Genomic DNA, 24889 nt, shown 5'->3' with positions numbered 1-24889 from the left:
GAATTCGATCCTGGGTCTCTCGGATCCTAGATAAACTCTGTAACCACTACACCACACTGTTGAACTGGATTTGTTTCCCCACTCCTACACACTAGCCCAAGGTGACCTTGGGCTAGTCACACTCTCTCAGCCCCACCTACCTCACAGGATGTTTGTTGTGGGGAGGGGGAGGGAAGGTGATTGTAAGCCGGTTTGATTCTCCCTTAAGTGGCAGAGAAAGCCGGCATATAAAAACCAACTCTTCTTCTTGCTAGATAAATAGACTGGCATGTTCAGTCGATCACCTTTTTTCAGCATGATCTCAAGAGGCCCATGTGAATCCCACAATGCAAAAACTCAGCAACCAGGGTCCCAAGGATTGCCGCATTTGCTTTTTAAAACAACCGATGCAAAATTCTAGCCCTCTTGTCTTCCAAACGCATTTGCCGCGAGCGGGGAAAGGCCGAAAGCCAGAGGCAGCGGAGAGAAGCCGAGCGGGATTTCCAGTGGTCCTTCAGCTCTTTATCCCTCCTTCCCCTTCATGCAGACTCAAAGAGGTCGTGCCCAACCGGGTAGCTTAAGTTAACGGCTTTTGTTGGAACGAGTTGCGCAGGCCGTCGCTGGGGCTTTGCCAGCGAAGCTCCCACGCCGAAAACTCCCGGGATGTTTCCACCTGGCTTGGAAACCGAACGCAATATGCGCGTTATCCGACGTGTCTGGGAACGCAGCTAGTTTGCGTAATCGGGCTGGGAAAGGCTTGTGCGTTCTGACGTTTTGGGGGCGGTGAGTGGGCAGACCGCAAAGTTTTGGCAACGCCGGGTCAACAGTGCCTGGCGCGGTGTGCCCCGGTGGCTTTTGAAAACTTCTGGGATCCCCGGGTCAGCTGGGACGGAGCACGTTTCCCACAGCCTTGAATGCATTGCTGTGGCCAGTATTAATTCCCCGTGCCTGCTCGCAAGGATTTTGGGAAGGTGTCTGAAGCATTCGGGACAGCGTGTCATGAACAGAGACGTCCTGCGTGGTGTAGCCAGCGCGGTGTGGTGGTTAAGAGCGGTGGTTTGGAGCGGCGGACTCTAATCTGGAGAACCGGGTTTGATTCCCCACTCCTCCACGTGAGCGATGTAATCTGGTGAACCGGGTAGGTTTCGCCACTCCTACACATGAAGCCAGCTGGGTGACCTTGGGCTAGTCACAGCTCTGTTAGAGCTCTCTCAGCCCCACCTACCTCACAGGGTGTCTGTTGTGGGGAGGGGAAGGGAAGGTGATTGTAAGCCAGTTTGAGTCTCCCTTAAGCGGTAGAGAAAGCCGGCATATAAAAACCAACTCTTCTTCTTCTTCCCGACAATGGGTGTGTGTGTCCTTAGTTCATAGAATCATAGAGTTGGAAGGGACCACCAGGATCATCTAGTCCAACCCCCTGCACAATGCAGGAAATTCACATCTACCTCCCCCCACACCCCCAGTGACTCCTACTCCATACCATTACAACTGAGGTCTCCAGTTTCCCTGGAGCAAATTACTAATTTGGAGAGTAGACTCTATGGCATTATGCCCCGCTGAGGTCCCTCCCCCAAACCTCTCCCTTCCCACGCTCCACCTCCCAAAGCTTTTCTCCCTCTCTTATAATATTAGAACGTGGGGTCATCTGCTGAAGCTGGAGGGTGAGAGATTCAAAACAGATAAAAGGAAGTATTTCTTCACCCAATGCATAGTTAAATGGTGGAACTCCCTGCCCCAGGATGTGGTGATGGCTGCCAACTTGGAAGGCTTTAAGAGGGGAGTGGATATGTCCATGGGGGAGAGGGCTATCCGTGGCTACTAGTCATAATGGATGCTAGTCATGATGCATACCTATTCTCTCTAGGATCAGAGGAGCATGCCTGTTATATTAGGTGCTGTGGAGCACAGGCAGGAGGATGCAGCTGCAGTTGTCTTGTTTGTGGGCTTCCTAGAGGCCCCTGGTTGGCCACTGTGTGACCAGCCTGCTGGATTTGATGAGCCTTGGTCTGATCCACCATGGCCTTTCTTATGTTCTTAAGTAAACCTCCAGGAATTTCCCAATGCAGATGTGGCAATCCGCTGGAAGGGCGAGGTTTTCAGGCCACGCAACATCAGAGCCCCAAATCTCACCTTCCTTTTTGGGAAACTAATAACCACACAGCCTCTCTTTTTTTCTGCTCTGTTCCGCCCCGTTGGCCCCCTGAGAAATCGCCTTATCTTCTCTAACCCTTCAGTTTATTATTGCAAGTGTTTACCAGGCTGCCTGAGGCTCTTAATAGGCCCCAAAGCAGGCCGGTGTCCCTGGTGGACTCTTCTACCCAAGCGCCTAGAGTTGGGAGATTCTGTTGTTGTTCACTCAAAGTCGAATGTTGCAGCTGACTCCGTTCTCGTTACTGCCGGGATGGTTTGGCCACCTCCGTCGTGCTTCGCAACAGCGGCACAGCAGGCCGATAGCCAGTGGGTGAGGTTTGCCTGTCACAGTGGGTGAGGGCTGCCCCTGTTGGATTTCTGCCTGCAGAAGACTTCCCAAAGGACTCGGGGATGGTTGGGAAGGGAGTCAGAGCTCTTGGTAAGAATAACTTTTAAGAGCCGGGGGGGCCTGCTGTCCTGGGCCAGGGATCTGGGTGCAAAATCGGAGCACAGCAGTGTTGAACACATGAACACATGAAGCTACTTTATACTGAACCAGACCCTTGGTCCATCAAAGTCAGTATTGTCTACTCAGACCGGCAGCAGCTCTCCAGGGTCTCAGGCAGAGGTCTTTCCCATCACCTACCTGCCTGGGTCTTTTTAATGGGAGATGCCAGGGATTGAACCGGGGACCTTCTGCATGCCAAGCAGATGCTCTACCACTAAGCCATGGCCCCTCGCCATGGCTCTCCAGGGTCTCAGGCTGAGGTCTTTCGCATCACCTCCTTGCCTAGTCCCTTTAACTGGAGTTGCCAGGGATTGAACCTGGGATCTTCTGCATGCCAAGCAGATGCTCCACTACTGAGCTACACTTCCTCTCTACACACACGAAGCTGCCTTACACTGAATCAGACCCTTGGGCCATCAAAGTCAATATTGCCTACTCAGGCCGGCAGCGGCTGTCCAGGGTCTCAGGCAGGGGTCTTTCGCATCACCTACCTGCCTAGTCCCTTTAACTGGAGATGCCGGGGATTGAACCTGGGACCTTCTGCGTGCCAAGCAGAGGCTCTACCACTGAGCCACTGCCCCTCCCCTCTTACTACATGTGTGCCCAGGTAAGGTGGACCCAGCCCCCCAGCTTAATCAACACCCCCAGGGAACTGGGAATGGGGGCTCCGCGATACATCAAGAGAACTTTCTAAATCCCTTTTTAGCCCCTCTCTCCAATGGAGGATGCACACACCCAAAAACCACCATTCAAAGTGAATCTGGAAGTTAATTTTAAACGGCTCTGACCGTCGGCAGCGAAAAACAGAATGCCGGCTAATTAGAACTAAGGACCCCAACTGCGGCTGACGCTGGCGTTTATTGGTTTACCTTGCTAAAACATTTATACCCTGGCTTTCCTCCGGGCTCGGAGGCAAATTCTGCAACTGGTGCGCCAAAGATGATTTTTTTTTTGAGGTGCTCGGCAGCTACCCTGGAGTGAGGATGGAACCTTGTCTGGATCGAGGCTACGTCATGGGAAACTGGGCTTCGCTGTCGCCAACCACCGTTTTCTTGATCGAAAGCCTCTCCCCCCACCCCGGCTGCTGCCTTTAATTCCCGATGGGGGGGAGACGATCCTCAGTCAAGGAACTATTGAATGGGCAAGTGTTAAACTCCCAGACTGATTCCCCCTCTTTGCCGGCAAAGGAACTCGAACATCAGAGAGCCAGCGTGGTGTAGTGGTTAAGCGCGGTGGTTTGGAGCGGTGGACTCTGATCTGGAGAACCGGGTTTGATTCCCCACTCCTCCACAAGAGCGGCGGACTTTAATCTGGAGAACTGGGTTTGATTCCCTTCTCCTCCACATGAAGCCAGCTGGGTGACCTTGAGCTAGTCACACTTCTCTCTGAACTCTTTCAGCCCCGCCTACCTCACAGGGGGTCTGTTTTGGGGAGCGGAAGGCGATTGGAAGCCTGTTTGATTCTTCCTTAAATGGTAGAGAAAATCAGCATATAAAAACCAATTTCTTCTTCTACTTCTTCATCATTCAGGGAGACCTGAACATCATTCAGGTAGAAGAAGAAGAACAGTTGGTTTTTTCCTCCCCACAACAGGCACCTTGGGAGGTAGGTGGGGCTGAGAGAGTTCAGAGAGAACTGTGATTAGCCCAAGGTCACCCAACAGGCTTCACGTGTAGGAGTGGGGAAACCTTCCTGCTTCACCAGATTAGAGTTTGTCGCTTGTGTGGAGGAGCGGGGAATCAAACCCGGCTCTCCAGATCGGAGTCTGCCGCTCGTGTGGAGGAATGGGGAATCAAACACTTTGGAAGGTTTCTCTGACTCACCTCCACAGATGTGAGCCTGCCAGGTTGGCAAACGGCTGGGATTATCCCAGGCGTGATGAGCAGGCGGATCGGATCCCCGGTTGTTCAATCCGGCCGCTTCTCTCAGTCCGTTGTTGGGATCACAGCGGGGCTGGGCGTTGGGCGGTGGCAGGGTGGATCTCGGGCAGGCCCAAATTGCCTTGTCTGGATTAATTGTGGGTTTCCTCGCCTCCTTTCTGTGGCACAGAGAAACAGGGCCCCTCCCTTGCCGGCTCGGCCCTTCTTTCTTATAAATTGCTGCTTTCCTGCCACTTCAAAGGTAGCCGAGGGGAGGCTGCACCTTGCACCTTCCTCGCTGGGTGCATCTTCTGCTGGCCAGGCCCGTCCTCTGGGAGCAGCTGTGGAGCTGAACCAGGGAACAGGGCGGCCGGAGGACCTAGATTCATAGAATCATAGAGATGGAAGGGACCACCAGGGTCATCTAGTCCAACCCCCTGCACAGTGCAGGAAATTGACAACCACCTCCCCCCCACACCCCCAGTGACCCTTACTCCATGCCCAGAAGCTGGCCAAGGTGCCCTCCCTCTCATGATCTGCCTAAGCCTAAGGTCGTAGAATCAGCATTGCTGACAGATGGCCACCTAGCCTCTTCTTAAAAACCTCCAGGGAAGGAGAGCTCACCACCTCCCGAGGAAGCCTGTTCCACTGAGGAACCGCTCTGACTGTTAGAAAATCCTTCCTGATGTCTAGACGGAAACTCTTTTTATCTAATTTCAACCCGTTGGTTCTGGTCCGACCTTCTGGGGCAACAGAAAACAACTCGGCACCCTCCTCTATATGACAGCCCTTCAAGTACTTGAAGATGGTGATCATATCCAATTTTGGTATTTCGCATTATCCAATGATACCTGGCCAGCTGGCTCATCACCTGTAGCTTCTTCCCACTTAGGCTTGCCAACCTCCAGGTACTGTATTCAATAACACAGCTACTATGGCTGTTATTGATTACAACCTCCAGGTACTCGCTGGAGATCTCCTGCTATTACAACTGATCTCCGGCGACAGAGATCAGTTCCCCTGGAGAAAAAGGCGACTTTGGCCATTGGACTCTATATCCATTTCAATACCTTTATTGGCACACTAAATACAATCAATAGATTGGACTCTATATCATTGAAGCCCCTCCCCAAACCCTGCCCTCAGGCTCTGCTCCTAAAACCTCCCACCAGTTGCCAAGAGGGACCTGGCAACCCTGTTCCCAATTCAAAGCCCCCCTTTTGAGAAAAAAATGTATAAACTTGTATTGATTTTTAAGCTGGTGTGAGAGAGGCCTTTGGCTCAGCAATGAGGCATTGTGCAGTCTCGGGGCGGGGGGCAGAGCAAACTCTCCCCTTTCTAAATGAATTGCCGCCGGGCTTAATAGCATAAACTGCATTGGGGCTAAAAAGCGGGGTCTTTTAAATATGAATGCATCTTTTAAATATAAATGCATTTTATCGATACAGATTTCTGAAGACCTTGCTGCTGTTTTGCTGGGAGTACGCAGAGGCTAGACTTGGGGAATCAGGGGGGAAGAGAAATCCGTCCCCCAGAGTGCCTGCAGACTTGGCCTGGCCCTACAGCCGCTGCTAAGGTGGGGGAAAGAAAATAAGTGGGAGGCTGCTTTTGTTGACCCCCTCCCAGGATAGCCCTTTCAGAAAGACAACTGCTTGTAGTCACCGTGGTGCAGTGGTTAAGAGCGGTGGTTAGGCGTGGCGGAGTCTGATCTGGAGAACTGGGCTTGATTCCCCCACTCCTCCACATGAGCAGCAGACTCTAATCTGGTGAACTGGGTCAGTTGCCCCGCTCCTATGCATGAAGCCAGCTGTGTGACCTCGGGCTAGTCACAGCTCTCTCAGCCCTAGAGGAAAGGGCAGTTTTGGAAGGGCAGTCTTTATTGAGTCACATTCCTCCCTTTCTCAAGCTCTGTTGTCCCCAGGCTCCCCCCTGAAATCTCCAGGAATTTCCCAAACGGGAGTTGGCAACCCCCCCGGCATCCTGAGCGCAGCGTGGTCCCTTCTTTTGCACACAGGGAAAGGAAAAGAGACAGGCTGGTTGTCACCCAGGGAAGAATTAGTTTCCTTTCTGGGAGGTGCGTGCCAGCGTTGCGCTTGTCCGATTGGAATTTAGGAAAAGACGGTGATGGAGCGAAGAGGGCAGCGTCACAGCTGTGCTGTCTGTGCGCGCGCGTGTGTATTATTGCCCCCGGGGGTTCTTGGCACATGGCACGGCTGCGCAATGGGACATACATGGCTGATCAGCACATTTCAGAATGACCCACAAAGGTTTGCAGCTAAGAACTGACGCTGGTAAGATTGAAACGTATCACGGCCAGGAGTTTAGCTAAGCGGTTCCTGTTTCTGCATGAGCGTCACCTATAATGGTCTGCAGTATCGAAATGACGGATACTGGCCTACCTGGCAGGGCTGTTGTCGGGATTTCTGAGCTAATCGATACAGGCGCGCCTGGAATGTTTCAAAGAGACTCTGCTAATACTGCTTCTGCCATCCGTTGTTCTTCCTAGCCCGGTTCACACGTTACAGTGAATGTACGATAACGTCCTGCGTGTCTGCATGCACATCTGTTTGTGAGGAGCCGGTGTGTGTTCATGTAGTAAATGGGAGTGGGGACCAGCGCCTGGACAAATGTGCAGTTTGAGGTTCATGTTCATTCATGTTCAATGTGCAGTTTGAGGTTCATGTACCTGTGTTGACCCACATGGGAATTACTCGACATACATACAAAGCAAAACCAAATGTACGCTGTACCTGGATTGAACATGCACATGAACACACATGAAGCTGCCTTATACTGAATCAGACCCTTGCTCCATCAAAGCCAGTATTGTCTACTCAGACCGGCAGCGGCTCTCCAGGGTCTCAGGCAGGGGTCTTTCACATCACCTACTTGCCTAGTCCCTTTAACTGGAGATGCCGGGGAATGAACCTGGGACCTTCTGCATGCCAAGCGGAGGCTCTACCACTGAGCCACAGCCCCTACCCAGAATGGCAGCAGCTCTTCAGGGACTCAAGCAGCGGTCTTTCACATCATCTACCCCTTGATCCTTAACTGGAGATGCCAGGGATTGAATTGGGGACCTTCTGCACACAAAGCAGATGCTCTACCACTGAGCCATAGCTCCTACTAAGACTGATAGCAGCTCTTCAGGGTCTCAGTCGGGAAGAGATGAGTTTCAAGTGCAGCCCTTCCTGGGACATGGAGAGGGGCTGCGGCTCAGAGGTAGAGCATCTGCTTGGCATGCAGAAGGTCCCAGGTTCAATCCCTGGCATCTCCAGTTAAAAGGACTAGGCAAGTAGGTGACGTGAAAGACCTCTGCCTGAGACCCTGGAGAGCCATGGGGAGGGGCTGTGGCTCAGTGGTAGAGCATTTTTGTGGCATGCAGAAGGTCCCAGGTTCGATCCCCAGCATCTCCAGTTAAAGGGACTAGGCAAGAAGGTGACGTGAAAGACCTCTACCCGAGGCCCTGGAGAGCCAGTCTGAGTAGACAATACTGACTTTGATGGACTGAGGGTCTGATTCAGTAGAAGGCAGCTTCATGTGTTCATGTGACCCTTCATGGGGTTTTCAAGGCAAGAGACGTTCAGAGGCGGTTTGCCATTGCCTGCCTCTGCGTAGCAACCCTGGACTACCTTCACGGTCTCCCATCCAAGGCCTAATCAGGGCTGACCCTGCTTAGCTTCCGAGATCTGACAAGATCGGGCTAGCCTGGCCCGACCAGGTGAGGGCCCATCAACCGTAGACGTATCTAAACATTTTGGGGCCATCGAACCCGGCGTTCTGTCTCCGACAGCGTCTGTACCTCTGTGCGCTCACGAGCAGGGGAGAGAAGGGGTGGCGGTTCTCCCGTTCTGGGGGTACGCCGTCTTCCTTGGCTGGCGTCTGTTTTTTCCCGCGCCGGTCAGCGGCGCCGAGGGATCCGGCCCGCCTTTCTATTCGGCGCATCTCTTCCCGCAGCAGCACGGAAACAGGCGGTAATTAATTGGCGGATCAGGGGGGTCAGCGCGCGGCGTGTCGGCCTGTCAGGATTATCGGAGCCGGACTCCCAATCAGGCAGGATTAGGTTCCTCCGAGGCCTCTCCCGGGCAGATCAGAGGGGACTTGTGGCACGGGATCAGCGTAACGGAGCTTCCCGGGGGATGCCCTTTTTACAGCATTAACAGGCAACAGGATTAGCCCTGGGGGGGTGGAGGGAGGGGGTGGCGGGCCTGGCTCTCTACTGCGCGTCCGGCAGCGACTGTTCTCGATATGCTTGGCCATAGTCTGCAAACCTCACTTCAACCCGGCCCGAGTTCTCTGGGTACCCTCTTCGTCGGTATTGGGCTGGTGGAGGCAGGTTGTGAGGCGTGGCTTGCCAACCTCCAGGTACTAGCTGGAGATCTGCCGCTATTACAACTGATCTCCGGCCGATGGAGATCAGTTCCCTGGAGAAAACGGCCGCTTTGGCAATTGGTCTCAATGGCATTGAAGAAGAAGAGTTGGTTTTTATATGCCAACTTTCTCTACCACTTAAGGGAGACTCAAACCGGCTTACAGTCGAGGTAGGTGGGGCTGAGAGAGCTCCAACAGAGCTGTGACTGGCCCAAGGTCACCCAGCTGGCTTTGTGTGTAGGAGTGGACAAACAAATCCAGTTCACCAGATTAGCCTCCACCGCTCATGTGTAGGAGGGGGGGGATCAAACCCGGTTCTCCAGATCAGAGTCCACTGCTCCAAACCACCGCTCTTAATCACTATACCACGCTGGCTCCAAGGTGTGGCTGAGAGAGTTCAGAGAGAACTGTGACTAGTCTAGGGTTATCAGGTCCCTCTTCACCACTGGCAGGAGATTTTTGGGGCAGAGCCTGAGGAGGGAGGGGTTTGGGGAGGGGAGGGACTTCAATGGCATAGAGTCCAATTGCCAAAGTGGCCATTTTTCTCCAGGTGATCTGATCTCTATCGGCTGGAGATCAGTTGAATTAGCAGGAGATCTCCTGCTCCTACCTGGCAGTTGGCGACCCTAGACTCGCCAAAGGTCCCCAAGCTGGCTTCGTGTGTAGGAGTGGGGAAACAAACCCAGTTCCCCGGATTAGCCTCCACCGCTCAAGTGGAGGAGTGGGGAATCAGATCAGAATCCGCTGCTCCAAACCACCGCTCTTAACCACTATACCACGCTGGCTCCCCACACCCCGCCCTCCTCAGGCCCCGCACCAAATACCTCCCGCCAGTTGTGAAGAGGGACCTGGCAACCCTACCTGGAGCAAATGGCTGCTTTAGCAATTGGACTCTATGGCATTGAAGTCCCTCCTTTCCCAAAACCCCGCCTTCCTCAGGCCCTGCCCAGGGCTATCCACGGCTACAAGTCAAAATGGATGCTAGTCATGATGCATCCCTATTCTTTTCAGGATCAGAGGAGCATGCCCATTATATTAGATGCAGTGGAACCCAGGCAGGAAGGGTGCTGCTGCAATGGTCTTGCTTGTGGGCTTCCTAGAGGCACCTGGTTGGCCACTGTGTGAACAGACTGCTGGACTTGATGGACCTCGATCTGATCCAGCAGGGCTTTTCTTCTGTTCTTATGTTCTTACTTTTCACGATTAAAGAGCATCTTTGGGGAGACTGTATTTGGATCAAAGGCTTCAGGGAGGGCAGTTTAACCTTCCCCTTGCCCCCTTCCCCCTGCTCCCTTTTTCTGATAGCAGTCAGCTCCCCTGAGCGATTATTAGGGGGGGAAATAATAAGCGCTCGTATTGTCCCTGCTTTTCTTTTCCCCATTGGGGCTAATCCCCTGTCCGGAGAGCCGGTTTCGATGAGGAAAAGAGCACCTTAAACCCTCCTCTTTCCTATGGTTCCAGTCCAAGCTGGGGAGCGGGGAGCTGTTTTTTACCCCCCCCCCAAAAAAAAACCAGGGCACTCGAATGCAGATTTCCCAGCCTGGTCTAGTTTATGCCCTGAGATGAGACGGATCTGTGGAAGGAAAACCAGACAGATTTTTTCCCCGTCGCCTCTCTGGGGTTTGTTTCGTGCGATGCGCAGTCGATTTAATTGGATGTTTAACGGCGGGCCCGTTTTTGCCTTTAAACATAAGAAAACGGGAAAGAGGCTTTCTTTTTCTGCTCTGCCCTCCCGCTGTATCACCCCACACCCTCCCCACCCTGACCCCCGTGACTGCGGCCTGCTCTCTGCCATTTCCCAGGGGAGCCCCCCCATTGCTCATTAGCAAGGCTGTCTTAATTGCCCAGTGGGATGCAATTAGCACCTCTAGAAGCAGCGGTGGGTGTTTGGCACAGGTTGGGTGGCTGCAGTCCCTGGAGGGACGCGTTGGCATCACCCAAATCCCTGCGTGAGCATCTTGGCGTTCACCCAAAGGCAAAGTCCCGCTTGCCTTGTTAAGGATGGGGCTGCGGCTCAGTGGCAAAGCATTTGCTTGGCGTGCAGAAGGTCCCAGGTTCAATCCCCAGCATCTCCAGTTAAAAGGACCAAGCAGTAGGCGAGGTGGAAGACGATCACCTGAGACCCTGGAGAGCCGCAGACAGTCTGAACAGAGGCTGTGGCTTAGAGCATCTGCTTGGCATGCAGAAGGTCCCAGGCTGATGAAGGGGCATGAAGCTGCCTTATACTGAATCAGGACACACATGTACACGCATGATGCTGCCTTATACTGAATCAGACTCTTGGTCCATAAAGTCAGCATTGTCTACTCAGACCGGCAGCGGCTCTCCAGGATCTCAGGCAGGGGTCTTTCACACCACATACTTGCCTGGTCCCTTTAACTGGAGATGCCGGGGATTGAACCTGGGACCTTCTGCATGCCAAGCAGATGCTCTACCGCTGAGCCACGGCCCCTCCCCAAAATGTAACCACATGAACACATGAAGCTGCCATATTCGGAAAGGACTTGTCTGTGCTCTTCCGGTTCCATCGATTCACCAGCTCATATGCTCTTGGGATGTCGTTTCTATGAGGATCTTAGATTATGATATCTCTCTCCTCTTTTAATAGATAAATCCGATGCCTCTGCGTCTGATATAATGCCTTTTTTATTAAGGGTTAGGTTTCCTAAGGCTACTCTAGCAGTGGCGAAATTTACCACAGTCCTTATATCCCCCAAACAGTAGATTTAAAACTGCTGCTCAAGGTCAATGGATCAATGAACATCTAAGGGATAAAGGAAAGGAAAGGCTAATCTGGTGAACAGGGTTTGTTTCCCCACTCCTCCACATGAAGCCAGCTGGGTGAACTTGGGCTAGTCACACTCTCTCAACCCCACCTACCTCACAGGGCATCTGTTGTGGAGAGGGGAAGGGAAGGGTAAGCCGGTTTGATTCTCCCTTAAGTGGTAGAAAAAATCAGCATATAAAAACCAACGCTGCTTCTTCTTACTGCCCTAACTCATATACAGAAAGAGCGGAGATTCCCTTTGTCTGCCTCCCGGGAATGGGCGGAAAGATTATCTCCACGTGTGTGTCCCCAAGTATATTGAGATTAGTCTGAAGGTCTGGGGGACCCAGGTTTGAATCTCCTCTCTGCCATGAAAGGTCGCTCATCCTTGGGCCAGTTACCCACTCTCCGCTGAACCTACTTTGCAGGGGTGTTGTGAAGAGGGAAAGGAGAAGGACGTAAGATGCTTTAGGGTCCCCATTGGGGAGAAAGGTAGGACACAGAGGAAGTCAACAACTAAGTTTCTGGCCCTCTAGCTAGTAACAGTGGGCTTGGAAGCTGCACAGCCAAAGACTGCAGAAAGCGCCAATGAATTGTCTCTTTACCCTTCCCGGTAAATGGCAGAAATGGGGGAAATGCATGCAAATGTGCTTGATTTGCATAATGTTTACAGTTGACATAACCGAGCTGTTCTTGCAGTTGGATTTAAGATCACCTTGGCCCCGTCTTGCTTTCTTCCTTAAGCGCCGAGCCGACCCAGCCTCGCGAACGCACGTTCCTGCGGCTCGTGCGTTGCCCCCGCAATCCAGGGAGAACAGGCGGTCCCTCTTGGCTGGAAGCGGGGGTAGTGGGGTTGGGGGTGGCGGTTAGGGAGCAGGGAACTCTGCCCGGCCGAGTCTTCCGAGCCCGGCATCAGCAGGTCGCGTCAGCGCGCCGCTGCTCAGCAGATGACTGTTCCTGTCCGCGCCGATCTCGCCAGCCGTCAATCAGCGCCGGCCCAGACGCCCGACGGCGTTAGGCTCGCTCGTGTTGTGGGTGACCTGCAAGGAGGCGGAGGGGGGTGGCGTGCCACGGGGAGGCAGAGCCTGTGTGTGTGTGTGTCTTCCTGGGAGACTGGAACCGAAGAGGTGTTCTGTTTGCAAGATGCGGCTCGGAGCGCCGAATGTTGAGCTCCGCCATGGAGGCAGCCGTGTCTTGTGGCGAGGTGAGAGGTGACCCCCCCCCTTAGGGGGACCCGTTTCTCCCCATTCCCCTGGGAATCTTTCTCATTTGTGACATAAAAATAGACAGAACACCCTGCAAAGCGCAACCAATTGCTTTCTGGCCTGGCTCTGCCCTTTTAGCACCGCCGGTGGATGCGCCGTTGAACACACCTGAACGCATGAAGCTGCCTTGTACTGAATCAGACCCTCGGTCCATCAAAGCCAGTATTGTCTACTCAGACGGGCAGCAGCTCTCCAGGGTCTCAAGCAGGGGTCTTTCACATCACCCACTCGCCTGGTTCCTTTAACTGGAGACGCCGGGGATTGAACCTGGGACCTTCTGCATGCCAAGCAGATGCTCTACCACTGAGCTACGGCCCCTTCCCCACTCACCCCGTATGGCAGAAGGTCACGTCACAGTCCTCTTCAAAGTGTGTTGGGGCCTGCGCCTCTCCATAAAACGCTGCCATCCGTTCAAAGGCCTCCTGTTCCTTCGTAATATTGTGGGGGGGGGGGGATGGAAAGTGCTGAGAAGTGTCCGCCGAATTTCAGGGACCCTGTAGGGCAGGGGTGAACATAAGAACATGAGAAAGGCCATGCTGGATCAGACTGAGGTCCATCAGAGTCGTCGGTGTCCAGACAATGGAAATAGCAGTGGAAGATCAGGGTCGGCGATGTACATTCCCACCCACGGGTATGCGAGCAGGGCCTGGGTGCGCTTCTTGTGGGCAGTGGGAGGCCGTGTCATAAGAACATAAGGCCATGCTGGATCAGACCGAGGCCCATCGAGACCAGCAGTCTGTTCACACAGCGGCCAACCAGGTGCCTCTAGGAAGCCCACAAGCAAGACGACTACAGCAGCATTACCCTGCCTGTGTTCCATAGCACCAGGATGTGGTGATGGCCACCAATTTGGAAGGCTTGAATTGGGGGAGTGGACATGTTCATGGAGGAGAGGGCTATCCATGGCTAATAGTAAAAATTGTTAATGATTTTATAGTGATTTTAGTCCAATTTTTGTAATGGCCTTTGGCCAAACGCAATTAACCTGAATTTGAGTGATGTTAGGAAGTAAGAACATAAGAAAAGCCATGCTGGATCAGACCAAGGTCCATCGAGTCCAGCAGTCTGTTCATACAGTGGCCAACCAGGTGCCTCTAGGAAGCCCACAAACAAGACGACTGCAGCAGCACCATCCTGCCTGTGCTCCACAGCACCTAATATAATAGGCATGCTCCTTTGATCCTGGAGAGAATAGGTACGCGTCATTTCATTTCCCTTTGAAGAGAAATCGCCCATCTGTAACTTCAGCCCGTGCAGTTCTTTGGTGTTACACACCACAGGGTGGCTCTGTAGCAGGGCGATAGGAAGGTTCGGAAAGGCGTCGCTACCCCATAGCATCTCTAAACAGTGAAATTCTGATACTTTACGGAACCCCTCTTCCTCTCGTCGAATTTCCCTTGGTGCAAAATGGAATCGATTAGAAACCGACTCCGAATCCCTAAAACAGAGGGAAAGAAACGGGTGGTTGGATTTCAGGGAGAAGTTGGGTAAAGAGGAATTAAGACAGTTTCTGTTAACCACCCTTGAATAGGGTTGCCAGGTCCTTCTTTGCCACCGGCGGGAGGTTTTTGGGGCGGAGCCTGAGGAGGGCAGGGTTTGGGGAGGGGAGGGACTTCAATGCCATAGAGTCCAATTGCCAAAGCGGCCATTTCTATCCAAGGGAACTGATCTCTATCGGCTGGAGATCAGTTCTGATAGCAGATGTAATAGCAGGAGTTGGTACCTGGAGGTTGGCCACCCTGCCCTTAAAGCTGCTTTTGAGCCCCTGGTCTGGGAAACCTATGCCGACGGCTCAATATTTCTCCACTGGGCTGGTTACATCAGCGTGGTGGAATCCGAACTGGCTTTGTAAGTCCCAACTAAAGGGCACAAGGAGATGGGGCAAAAAGGAAGAGAAATTCTCCCCCCCAATACATCTCAACAGAGCAGGGAAGAAGAGCAAGCAGAACAGAGAAAGGCTTCGCCTTGTGAATCTGTTGTGTTCTGTTGCCTCCAGTGGCCATGGGTCATAGAGTCGGAAGGGGCCGTACTTGTCCAACGCCCTGCTCAATGCAGGATCAGCCTTGAGCATCCCTGACAAGCGTTCGTCCAGCCGCTGCTTGAAGACCACCGGTGAGGGGGATCTCACCACCTCCGTAGGCAGCTGATTCCACTGCCGAACAACTCATTCTGTAAAAAAATATTTTTACATAATGTCCAGCCGGTAACTCTCTGCTCGCAATTTATACCCATTCTTGCAGGTCCTACCCTCTGCTGCCAACAGGAGCAGCTCCCTGCCCTCCTCTAAGTGACAGCCCTTCAGATACTTTCAGAGAGCCATCCTGTCCCCCCTCGACCTCCTCTTCTCCAGACTGAACTTTCCCAGGTCCCTCAGCCTTTCCTCATAGGGCTCGGTCTCCAGGCCCCCGATCATCCACATTGCTCTTTTCTTCACCCGCTCCATGCAGCATGCATAAAGCCCAAAATGGATATAATCCGTCTGTACTGGTAGCTTTAATGCCAGTATTCTCAAACATTTGCTTCTGACAGGGGTGCAACTAGTGTGTAATAGGAGAGTTTTTTGTGATGGGGGATTGGGAGGGGGGACAGAGTCATACAGCTGGAATACATCAGTCTTCCAAACAAATGATAAGTTTGGGGACTTGGGGGTTGGCATCTGGTTCGGTGTAAATTTAGAAGTGAATCATTCTTGGTGTTTAAAATGGCGGATGCCAGGGTCTAAACCAGTTCTGGCGGTCCCATATTCTTTCCCTTAACCCCAAATTTATTTTTATTATTATTGTTATCATCATCATCATCATTATTATTATTTCCTGCTCTCCCCAGCAAAACTTGGCTCAGAGCGGCGTACAACAAAATCCGAACAAATTAGATTCCATAACTATTCCATAATACTGGTTTGGTGTGAATTTAGAAGTGAATAGTCCTTGGTGTTTGAAATGGCGGGTGGCGGGGTCTAATCCACTTCTGGCGGCCCCATATTCCTCTCCTTAATCCCACATTTATTTTATTTCATTATTATTATTATTATATCCTGCTCTCCCCAGGAAAACCAGGCTCAGAGCGGCTTACAACAAAATCAGGACAAATGAGATTCCATTTGCATAAAATAAAACTAAAGCAGCCCCATAAGTATCTGTAATCGATAGAATTTTAAAAAATCAGTATATAATGCATAAAATGACACTCCTCAGTGGAGTAATCGGGATGGAAGGCCAACGAAGAGTAAGTCAGCGGGCAAGGTTCCCCCTCCCTCTAATAAGCTAAATAAAGGTGTTAAAGAGGAGGAGGGAAGCCAGCACGCATTGACAAAACCGTAGCTGTCCTCAACCGTAGGGCTAGCAGAATTGCTCCGTTTTACAGGCCCTGTGGAGTTCCTTCAGGTCCCGCGTGGAACTTGCCTGTGGTTGCTCCAATAGCGAAGGGACTTTTGGTTAACAACTACACCGCATGTCTAGAAACGAGCCTCAGTGCGGGCTGAGCATGTAGGCGTTTTGTCCTCAGCGGCCGAGGTAAATCCTGTTTGAGTGTTTTGGGGGGGTTCCATCCTGACTCGCCTCCCTTGCTCTCTCCCTCCAGCTTGCGCCGAGAGGGCTACACAGTCCAGGTGAACGTCAACGACTACTTGGACATCTACTGCCCGCACTACAACTCCTCGGTGCCCGAGGGACGCATGGAGCAGTACATCCTGTACATGGTGAACCACGAGGGCTACCGGACGTGCAACATCAGCCAAGGGTTCAAGCGCTGGGAGTGCAACCGCCCACACGCCCCGCACAGCCCCATCAAGTTCTCGGAGAAGTTCCAGCGCTACAGCGCCTTCTCGCTCGGATACGAGTTTCACGCTGGCCACGAGTACTACTACATCTGTGAGTGTGACCCCCCAGGCACCCCGCTTGTCGTCTCTGCTTAGGATCTGAGAATCCCTAGGCCGTGGAGAATGCGCAACTGTGTAAAAAGGTGGTCTGGTTATTTGGGGAGGGTTATGCACAGAGAGAAGAGCTGGGAGTTCACCGAGGCTGTGCATTACCTGTGCACCTCTAGCAAGAATGCCGTACATAGGGGATATGTGCGTACACCTTACCGTACACTAAGTCTGTGTAAATTGGCCTGTGAACCCACTCTCAAAATTCACCTAGATCAGGATGGGACATGCAGAAGACTCCTATGGCTTCTGATAGTAGATATTTTGCAGAAGGTCTCAGAATTGATCCCTGGCATCTTGAGATACGGTAGCAGGAGTAGCCAAAAAACATCTGAGAGCCACTGCCAGAGGACTCGCCTCCTAGCTAAGCGGCCTGACTCTGTCCAAGACAGCTGCACAGGGTCAGAGTTGCTGAGCTAGCCCAGAAGTCCCCAATCTCTTTCTTTCCCTAACTGAGCTGTGAGAATTGAAAGGTTACTGGGTGACCCTTGACCCGACCCCCAACAGGAAAATAAAAATGCCAAAATGTGGACATGGTTTCAGGAGAGTTGCGGTGTCAGTCTGCAGCAGAAGGGGGCGTGGCTCAGCGGTAGAGCATCTGCTTGGCATACAGAAGGTCCCAGGTTCAATTCCCGGCATCTCCAATTAAAGGAACCAGGCAAGTAGGTGATGTGGAAGACTTCTGCCTGAGACCCTGGAGAGCCGCTGCCAGTCTGAGCAGACAATACTGACTTTGATGATTGAAGGGTCTGATTCAGTATAAGGTAGCTTCATGTTTTCATCTGTTCATGTGTACAATAGCTAGACTTGAGTCCAGTAGCATCTTAGAGACCAACAAGAATTTGGGGGTATGAGCTTTCGAGAGTCAAAGCTCTCTGACGAAGGGAGCTTAAACTCTTGAACGCTTACAACCCCAGAATATTCTTGATCTCTAAGGTGCGACTGGGCTAAAAAATGTGGACATTATTCCTTCAGTGCCATCATAATGGCACTCATAGGGTTGCCAAACCTCCAGGTGCTTGGGAGGGTGAGCTCTGTAGCCTCACATTACTGTTCTCTCCCCAGGCACTCCCACCAAATCTCCAGGGATTCCCCAGCCTGGGTTTGGCAACCCTAATTCTGGGGCTCCGGAAATACTAAACAGGTTTGTGGGTGAAATCCTTGCCTTGGGGGTTGACCTCAAACGTTGTCAGTTCTCCAGAAGTTACCGAGGTAGACCTCTTCAACGCTACGGGGAGGTCCAGATTGGGGAGGGAGAGATTCTATTGCTTTTTTCTCCTTTCCCTCCTCTAAGCAGCTCACCTTGATAGTCTTAGTCCTTCCCCCATTTTACTCCCCCAAAAGGCCTCATCTGAGGTTGTAGGCTGAAAAGAAGGGAACGGGGTTCCCAAATGGCCGAGTGGGGCTCTGAACCCAGGAATCGCTGATCCTAGTCCAGCGATCTGACCATTTCACCACACAGCCTCCTTATTCTCCCCCGCCTTTAGAGCGGTTCCTCAGTGGAACAGGCTTCCTCGGGAGGTGGTCAGTGCTCCTTCCCTGGAGGTTTTGAAGCAAAGGCTAGATGGCCATCTGTCAGCAATGCTGATTCTGTGACCTTAGGCAGATCATGAGAGGGAAGGCATCTTGGCCATCTTTTGGGAATGGAGTAGGGGTCACTGGGGGTGTGGGGGGAGGTAGTTGTGAATTTCCTGCATTGTGCAGGGGGTTGGACTAGATGACCCTGGTGGTCCCTTCCAACTCTATGATTTTATGATTTTTGTCACCGGTGTTGGTGACTTCTTGCTGAGCCAAGCTGGCACATCATCCACCGTCCACCAGGGGGCGGCTCTGCCAAAACCTTGGTCCAGGGCTGGGCTGAAACTTTACAGTCCTTTGGGAACTGAAATGCTGCAAAGTTTATTTGGGGATGGGGGGTAAAAGCTTTGCATTTTTAAATTCATTCTCCCCCCCCCCAAAAAAAAGAACGAATCCAACTGCCAGTCCCGCGCTCCCTTTGCATAATCGCCTATTAAATGCTTTTGGGTTGCAGCTGTTCTGTAATGAATACAATCAGATCCGACTGGGAGATTAAACGTTTTACTAAAGATTAAGTTCTTTTCTTCAGAGAAGAGAAAAGAAACGGTAATGATCAATTTGCTAAGACGTCCTGCATCACAAAGCAGAGCAGGTTTAGTCTATTGCAGGAGAAATGAATCCGGGAAAGTTACAAGTCTTTCGTGGGGTGGGGGAGACCCAGGCAGTGACCCCCGGTGTGGGAATAGGGTCCTCGCCTGCGTGCCAGAACGTCGGTATTGTTTCCTTTGGCGAAGGGGGGTGTTCAGCTTTCTGCAAGGGCTGCCGCTTGATTCAGGAAATCTTACTCAATTGCCCGTATGAGTTCTAATTGATTTAATTAAAAACAATTAAATCTGCATAAACCATAGCTGCGAACAGAATTAGGGTGTTTTGTCTCTCGGTGATGCATCCGTGGCTCTCTGCAGGCGTTATCGTAGCGAAGGTGTTCCTTCCTTCTTGCGGGAGGGAAAAGGTGGAGCGCCTCTTCTCAGAGTCCCGCTTGATATCTGTGGACTTTACATGTCTCGGAAGAGGCCTCCCCTCCTGTTTCGGACCAAGAGAAAGCATCCTCTGCCAACTTTTCAGAAAGCTTTTCAGGAAGCAAACAGGCTCCCTAGGGTGGTGGTAAGCTCTCCTTCCCTGGAGGTTTTGAAGCAGAGTTTAGATGGCCATCTGTACAATGCTGATTCTATGACCGTAGGCAGATCATGAGAGGGAGGGCATCTTGGCCATCTTCTGGGCATGGAGTAGGGGTCACTGGGATGTCTGGGGGGGAGGTAGTTGTGAATTTCCTGCATTGTGTAGGGGGTTGGACTAGATGACCTTGGTTGACCCTTCCAACTCTGATTCTATGGTTCTGGTTCACTGGAAGGCGCCTTGTAAATTGCTAAAAAGGTTTTTCGTCATTGGCGAATTGACCCGAAATTTCTGTGCCCTCTTTTCGAGTTTGCAAACTTTTCTTTCTTTTCCCTTTTCAGCGACTCCAGCGCACAGCCACCGCCGGGCCTGCCTCCGAATGAGAGTCTTTGTCTGCTGTGCTTCCAGTAAGTTTCCGTGTCTGCCCCCCCATCCTTGGTCGCATGCGCGAGCCCTTAATGCGCATCCCTGCCTCTCCCTGGCTCAAATATGTTGCACGCGTCCACTTATTTTAATTTGCTTGTCTGTAATGCGTGGCTCTGAACTGAAAAACTTCTCTGGGATGCAGAAACTTGCAACGTGGCTACGTGCAACAGCTCACCGCTCCTGTTTCTCTTGCTCTGTGGCGGTGGCGTATAGCTGCAGATGGCCCACCTGTACGCATGTGTGTGCTACACGCTTCTGCATTTGGCAGTGCGCTATGCATCCAACATGCTGAGAATTGCTATTTTCACAGATTGCTTTCTAGCAAGTTTCTAGTCCTCATGGGGATTTATTTTTATCATTCGAGATGTGCCTATCCTGCTATTCCCCCTACGAAATCAAAGGGGCTAACCGCATTGCTGATTTAATTTTAGAAATGTAACATCAAATAATACTCTTATGAACGGTGGTGCAGGTCTCTGGAGAAGTGGCATAGAAACTTTCTAAGTAAATAAAGCATTAGGGTGTAAATATAGCTCATTTAGAGAGCAAAGAACGTTAGAGGACCCTACTAGATCAGGACCAGGGACCATCTCATCTGGCATCCTGTTTCCAGCAGCAGACAACCGGACACTAGCAGAAAGACTACAATGGCAGTGCAGTGGCAGCAGAATTTCTTCACTGTTTACCAACATCTTGTACTTAGCGGTATACTGCCTCTGAAGATGGAGGTTCCATTTAGATGTCATGGCTAAAGGCCTTAGATAGATATGTCCTTCATGAGTTGGTCTGCTTCTCTCTTTTTTAAAGAACTTTTCAAACCTACCTCAGCTTTACAGCTAGAACTAGATCTTGTGGTCGGTAGTTCCATATGTTAATTGGGCAGCAGGAAAAGAGGAAGGCCCAACAAAAGATGGATGGACTTAGTAAAGGAAGCCACGGCTCTCAGTTTGCAAGATCTGAGTGAGGCTGTCAGAGGACATTGATTCATAGGGTCACCATGAGTCGGAAGCGACTTGATGGCACTTAACACGCACACACACACACACACACACTGGAGAGAAAGGCAGGATACAAACGGATTAAATAAATAATAAAGAAAGTTGCATCTGAGTTGGAATAGAGGGGAAGTGATGAGGAAGAGTGGCACATTATGCCTCTGATTCACACCTGCAGGAGGATAAACTGACAGAGCCCTGATGGGGAGCAATGGACCACACCATTTCAGACTACAGGTGGGGGAGTCCCACCTCAAACATTCCTTTGCATCATTTTTAAAAAGAAAGGTTTTATTGCCCTCCCCCCGTTTCCCGTACTACTGATTTTCTATGTTTCCATGAGGACTACGAACTTGCTTTTAAAAAACGAAAGCAAAACCCTGCCATTTGGTCAGAATGCTGTGATCTATGGAAAGTTCACAGCATTATGTGACCTTCTGGCTTCCTTCTCTGCCCGCAATGAGTGCAGCACACATACCTGAGGGTGAATTTACATATCAGTTGCTTTATGGGGAAATGCCGCCACAAGGTGATGAATACCTTTTCGGTATTTCCATAGTTATTCTTAATCTGCCCCCATGTGGTGAAACAGAGGTATAGCCAGAGCAAAGATGATAACACTGTCCTTCAGTGTTACTCCTCTGAAGATGCCTGCCACAGCTGCTGGCGAAACGTCAGGAAAGAAAATACCAAGACCACGGTCACACAGCCCGGATAACCTACAAGAACCAATGAACTCTGACCGTGAAAGCCTTCGACAATATTATGATAACCTGTGTTCGTATTGTGGGATTTTGGTTTTCTCCTTCACCACATGGGGTGTGTTGAGGAGCGCAAGTAACCCCACAGGCATGCCACAGGACTTCCCCACATCACCTTGTGATGACATTGCCCTGAAACATGAGATCATGAAAATCAGACATAAATAGCCAGACACATCTTCCTTTGTGCAAATTAATACCAGGAGATTAGCAAGGGAACTTTCATGAATGGGTAGCTGTTCAGAATAACACAAACAGGGAAGTTTTGTAGGGGAAGAGAATCCCATCTGCTTCCAATTTCTCCTTTCTCAACCCATATTGCCACCTTCTCCCGTTGTCTCTCAGGTGCCTCTTCCTCCTTCCACAACCCTCCTGCAGGCCAATCAGCTGGACATTGGAGGGGATGGAGGGTCGATGCAGAAAGAGTATTGTCTGCCCTTCCTGCTTCAACCTTCTTGCCGTCATTGACACTGCTACCTGCGTGTTGATTTGGGGTGGGGTGGAGAGACAGGCTTTCCCCTCCACCCACCCCTCATCAGCATGCAGGTGGCTGCAAAGTACTTGAAGCAGAAAGCATGGAGAACGTTCTGCTTCAACCCTTCTTCCCTCTGGTGCCCAGCTGATTAGGGGTAGATTACTCCAAGTGGTGCCACTAACTCGCCTTTACTTCTGCTGCCTCAGCCCAATTCCCATACCCTGTCCTCCTCCTCTTACGTCTGCTTTCTCTCCTCGACAGTTTATGCCTACTGTGAGCTCTGATGGGGAGGGAGAAGGAAGGTTGTCCAGTTTGGAGGGAGTAAAAACTCAGGTTTTTTCCCCCTAAGCTCTAGTTCTCCCAACTTTGCTGGGAAAATTCCCCTTCTCTGTACATGGCCCCATTGTGTGGATTTTTTTATCCTCATTCTAGGGCAGTGTTCATAATTAGAGACAGGAAAGATAGGATGGTGTAAAAAAATATTGTGGATCAGTCACTTTTGCGGCCTTATTTGGACTAGCTTTGATTGTCATCAGTGCAACTTCAGAACACAAAGCCCACGCACGCTCCTGCCATGCACACTTCATCGGACGGATATCTGTTCTTGATATACCCCCCCCATAGTGCACCAGTCAAGGGTCACCTGGGTATGCCCGCTGTTCGCTGTTGGTGTACATGTCCCTTTGCGTAACGAGTGGGAATCCTTGTGCATGCTCATTTTCTGCACTGTGTGTCGTCTGGGCCTTTTGACTCAACTTTGATGCCTTTCATGGGATCTGCTTTTGCTGTATGAGTTTACGGGCAAGGGGGGGTGTCAAAATGGATCGGAGGGGGGAGCGGTGAAATTTCGAACAAAGGGAAGAGGTGGGGCTGTGGGGAGGGGGGATGGAGCATGGTCCCCTCCCCTTCCCCCTCCAGCGCATAACCCTCTCCCCCCTCTCCTGCCTGCAGCGTCGCACTCTGGGGAGAAGGCAGTCCCGACCCTCCCGCAGTTCACTATAGGGCCAGAGGTGAAGATCGAGGACTTGGGTGAGTGAGACCCACAGCGTCCCCTGCTGGTGGAGGGAGTTTCCCCCGCTGGCGCCCAGCCACCTCTCTCTGCTTTGGCAGTGCCCCCTGCTGGATGAGGCCGAGAGCTTCTCCAGAACTGGCGGAGCCCCCTAGTGAATTGGATTAAGCCTTGGAGCTGCAGCAGGGTTCCCCCCCTCTCCCCGAAAAAATCCTCTGCCCTCCCCCACACCGGAGGTGCCCGAGCAGGAGGCGCTAGCGGGGAGGAGAGGGTACTCCTCACCCTGATTTGGTCTCATCGTCCTTCCTTCCCCCCCCCTCCTCCTCTTCTCTCTCTCCCCTTCCCCTTTTGCAGATAACTTTAACCCCGAGATGCCCAAGCTGGAGAAGAGTATCAGCGGGACCAGCCCCAAACGGGAACACTTGCCCCTGGCCGTGGCCGCCGCCCTCTTCCTCATGACTCTCTTGGCGTCCTAGCTGCGCGGGGGTGCCAAGGGAGGGCACCGAGCCACCCGCGCGAACCCAGCTCCTTCCCCAATGACTCCTTCGACGTTGCGAAAAGGACAAACGAGCAAAATTATATATTTAAATCGGGATATCTGCGAGGAGACAGCCCGACGGACGGGGGGCGGCAGGGAGTGCCGCGGTGGTGGAGCGCGAGCCTTTCCCTGGCGGTGCCGCCCTCGCCCTCCCCCAGCCAAGGGGGCGTCGCCGCTGGGTTCCGCCCTCTCTCTTTCGCCTGCCCCTTCTGCCCGTTGCTGGGGGGAGGGGAGATTCAGAGGAGGTTCTGGGGCATTGCCCCGCGACTGGGAGGGAGCTCCTCCTGCCTGCGGACCTTAAAGGGGGAGGGGGCTGCTTGGTGCCCTGCCAGAGGGCGCGCTCGACATCCGGGCCTCCGGGTTCTGCACTGACCTAAGAACCGCAGGCCACCGAACCCGTCTGCCAGCAATAGGCCGTCTGCCAGTCTCTTTGGGCGCCCTAGGCACGGGCTGGCAGCGAACAATTGGAGCAGCAGATCGTGTCTATAGATTATCATCGCCTTGAAGACCTTGGTCGGCTCGGGACAGAACATGGGGACGGGGTGCTCTGCCCTGTTTGGAGAGGGGCACCCTGCCTGACCCGGAGATGGGGGGGGCACTGAATGCGCGGTGACTCTCAACCTGGGAGGCGTGGTACCCTCGCCCTGGGGTGCCTGTACATATCGCGATGTGTTGTGTACAGAGAGAGGCTCTATTATCCGTGTCTATAGATTATCATAAACTGTTCTCGTAGTGGGTGGGCACGGGGCGGGCGCCGGCCTGCCTGCGTAAGCCAGAGTCATTTTTTTATTTCCTTCTTTTTTTTCTTTCTTTTTTTGGTGTTTTGTTTTTTGGGGCGATTCCTCCCTTTGTCTTCTGTGAAGACCAGACCTATGCAAGACGCACGGACACTTTTCTTTCTGGGGCAAAAACCACGTCGACGGACAAGCAAAGGACCTTTTTTGGGGGGTGGATGTTTGGTTTTTTTGTGTTCTCAAGAGCTTTGGCTGGCGATTTTCATATACTTGCTCTTAGTCTATTAAAAAAAAAACTAAATAAAAGGTGGAGAAAAAAAATCTTCCCCCGCCCCCCAGCTGTGGATTTTGTGGCTGTGATTCTGGGTGTAAGGTGGGGGGACGGAGATGGGACCGTTAACCGGCTGAAACTTTTTTCGCAGCAATTGTTCAGCCCGTGTTCCAGAAAGCCAG

General features: G+C 52.0%; 1 protein-coding gene across 1 annotated transcript in view; it reads left to right on the top strand.

The window, feature by feature from the left end:
• The window catches only part of EFNA3 (ephrin A3), a 59784-nt gene extending 36097 nt beyond the window's left edge, over window positions 1-23687 (top strand). The window contains exons 2-5 of the mRNA XM_056853498.1: window positions 16459-16748; window positions 19840-19905; window positions 23107-23184; window positions 23519-23687. Coding sequence (XP_056709476.1) covers window positions 16459-16748; window positions 19840-19905; window positions 23107-23184; window positions 23519-23640 — 556 coding nt within the window. The 3' untranslated portion in view covers window positions 23641-23687. The remainder of the gene's footprint in view (window positions 1-16458; window positions 16749-19839; window positions 19906-23106; window positions 23185-23518) is intronic.
• Window positions 23688-24889: the final 1202 nt, after the last annotated feature.

This window comes from Euleptes europaea, chromosome 7 (genome assembly GCF_029931775.1).
Source record: "Euleptes europaea isolate rEulEur1 chromosome 7, rEulEur1.hap1, whole genome shotgun sequence".
NCBI lineage: Eukaryota > Metazoa > Chordata > Lepidosauria > Squamata > Sphaerodactylidae > Euleptes > Euleptes europaea.
This window is presented reverse-complemented; position numbering and strand designations above follow the sequence as displayed.